Here is a 1,665-nt window from a genome sequence, read left to right as displayed (position 1 = left end):
CATCATTCTTACCTTTTGGTGCTTGCAATTTACCTAATTGTTATAGCCTGTATGATGAGAAGAAAGTGCTAGTACAGTACTTAAGACAAAGAAGAAGTGAGTCGGGACGAGGGTTCAATGTACCACAGCATTCATATGGCACAAGGTTTAGATTTAGGAGAGAAGCTTCAGCACGAGCAAGGCAAGAAGATGAGTCTGGTAGTTATGACCAAGAAGAACCTATAAGGCGGGAAGCTGCAGGAGTAGAAATTGTTGGGGAGGGGATTGAATTGCAAGGACCTGAACACAGGCTACAGGAGAACCCACCTGCAAACCAACAAGGCCAACAAACAACATTGGTCAATGTATTGTTAACTCGGATAGTCTTGAAGGCAAGAAGACAGTTACAGTTTGCACCAACAGGGACATCTAATATATCTTTTAACCCACTTCCGGTAAGAACACTCAAACCACTTCCGATACCCCCAATGGCTGCACCAAATCCCAAAGTGGGTGCGGCAAAGTTCAGCGGGAAAAAGTCCCAAGATGCTGATAGCCATGTTGGTTAGTTTCAGACAAGGTGGTCTGCAAGTGGCTATGAGAGGTATTATTTCCGGATGTAGTGAAGAAGGAACATTTTGCAGCAACACTGCAAGGAAAAGCCATGTTGGTTAGTTTCAGACAAGGTGGTCTGCAAGTGGCTATGAGAGGTATTACATCTGGATGTAGTGAAGAAGGAACATTTTGCAGCAACACTGCAAGGAAAAGCCATGGATTGGTTCTTACAATATGGCATGGCAGCTTTTGCTGAACTAAAATGATTTGAAACAGAGATTTTTATTGAGGTTCAGGGAAGATAAAACACCTGAAGATATTTTGAAGAAGATGAGGAAATTGAAACAAAAGGATTTGTTGGTTGAAGATTATGCACAGAAGTTCAGAAACTTGAATAATAGGTTGGAAGTAGCACAACAGCCTTCCATGGAGCAGTTGGGAGATTACTTTTGTAAGGGTCTCAACAAGCAATATAGAAGTGCAGTAGCAGGGAGACCGCCATTAGCCAATGTACAGGATTTCATTGACTTGGTTGAAGCAGCTGCCAGAGTTGAAAGAAGGTATGGAGGTAAGACAATTGTAAAAGGCAAAAAGAAGAGCGAGGACTCAAACTCAGAATCAGAAGATTCAGAGTCAGAAGATGAGGATTCAGATCAGGATATTGAAGTGGAAATTGACACTGATGAAGATGAAGAAGACTGTTCAAAAAAGAAAAAGAAGAAGGTTAAGGCAAAGAAGAAGCAGAAGGAGGATAAGGGTACTCCAAAGAAGGAAAGGAAGCAAAAGGATGTGGTGACTTTTGCAGACTTAGTCAACAAAATTATTCAGGATAAATTGCAGACAATTGGCATGAGCTAGTTTGGAATGTCAGAGAAACCATACTGTCAGGTATGTCAAAGATTTGGACATCAGTATGGGAATTGTTATTATAATCCAGACTTCAGGGGAAGAAGACGTGAATATATTACTCAAAAGCTGAGGCTCCTCAGGGTCCTAATAGAAGGTATCAGGGACCTGCACCTCAAAGAAGGTTTTAGAACCCAAATAATTGGGGATATCACGATAGAGGTCAAAATAATATGCAACAAGTAACTACTATTGTGGAGCTGTGGGACATAGACAAGGACTTGA

The 1,665-nt window shown here is 41.4% G+C and overlaps 1 protein-coding gene across 1 annotated transcript; it reads left to right on the top strand.

Moving 5' to 3' along the window:
• Positions 1-960: 960 nt before the first annotated feature.
• Positions 961-1,392, top strand: LOC147606288 (uncharacterized). The gene has a single exon (XM_086791821.1). The coding sequence runs from the start codon at positions 961-963 to the stop codon at positions 1,390-1,392; it is 432 nt and encodes a 143-aa protein (XP_086647947.1).
• Positions 1,393-1,665: the final 273 nt, after the last annotated feature.

The sequence above is a fragment of the Cibotium barometz genome, chromosome 57 (genome assembly GCF_041138505.1).
Source record: "Cibotium barometz isolate CiBa-2024 chromosome 57, ASM4113850v1, whole genome shotgun sequence".
NCBI classification, from domain to species: Eukaryota; Viridiplantae; Streptophyta; class Polypodiopsida; order Cyatheales; family Cibotiaceae; genus Cibotium; species Cibotium barometz.
This window is presented reverse-complemented; position numbering and strand designations above follow the sequence as displayed.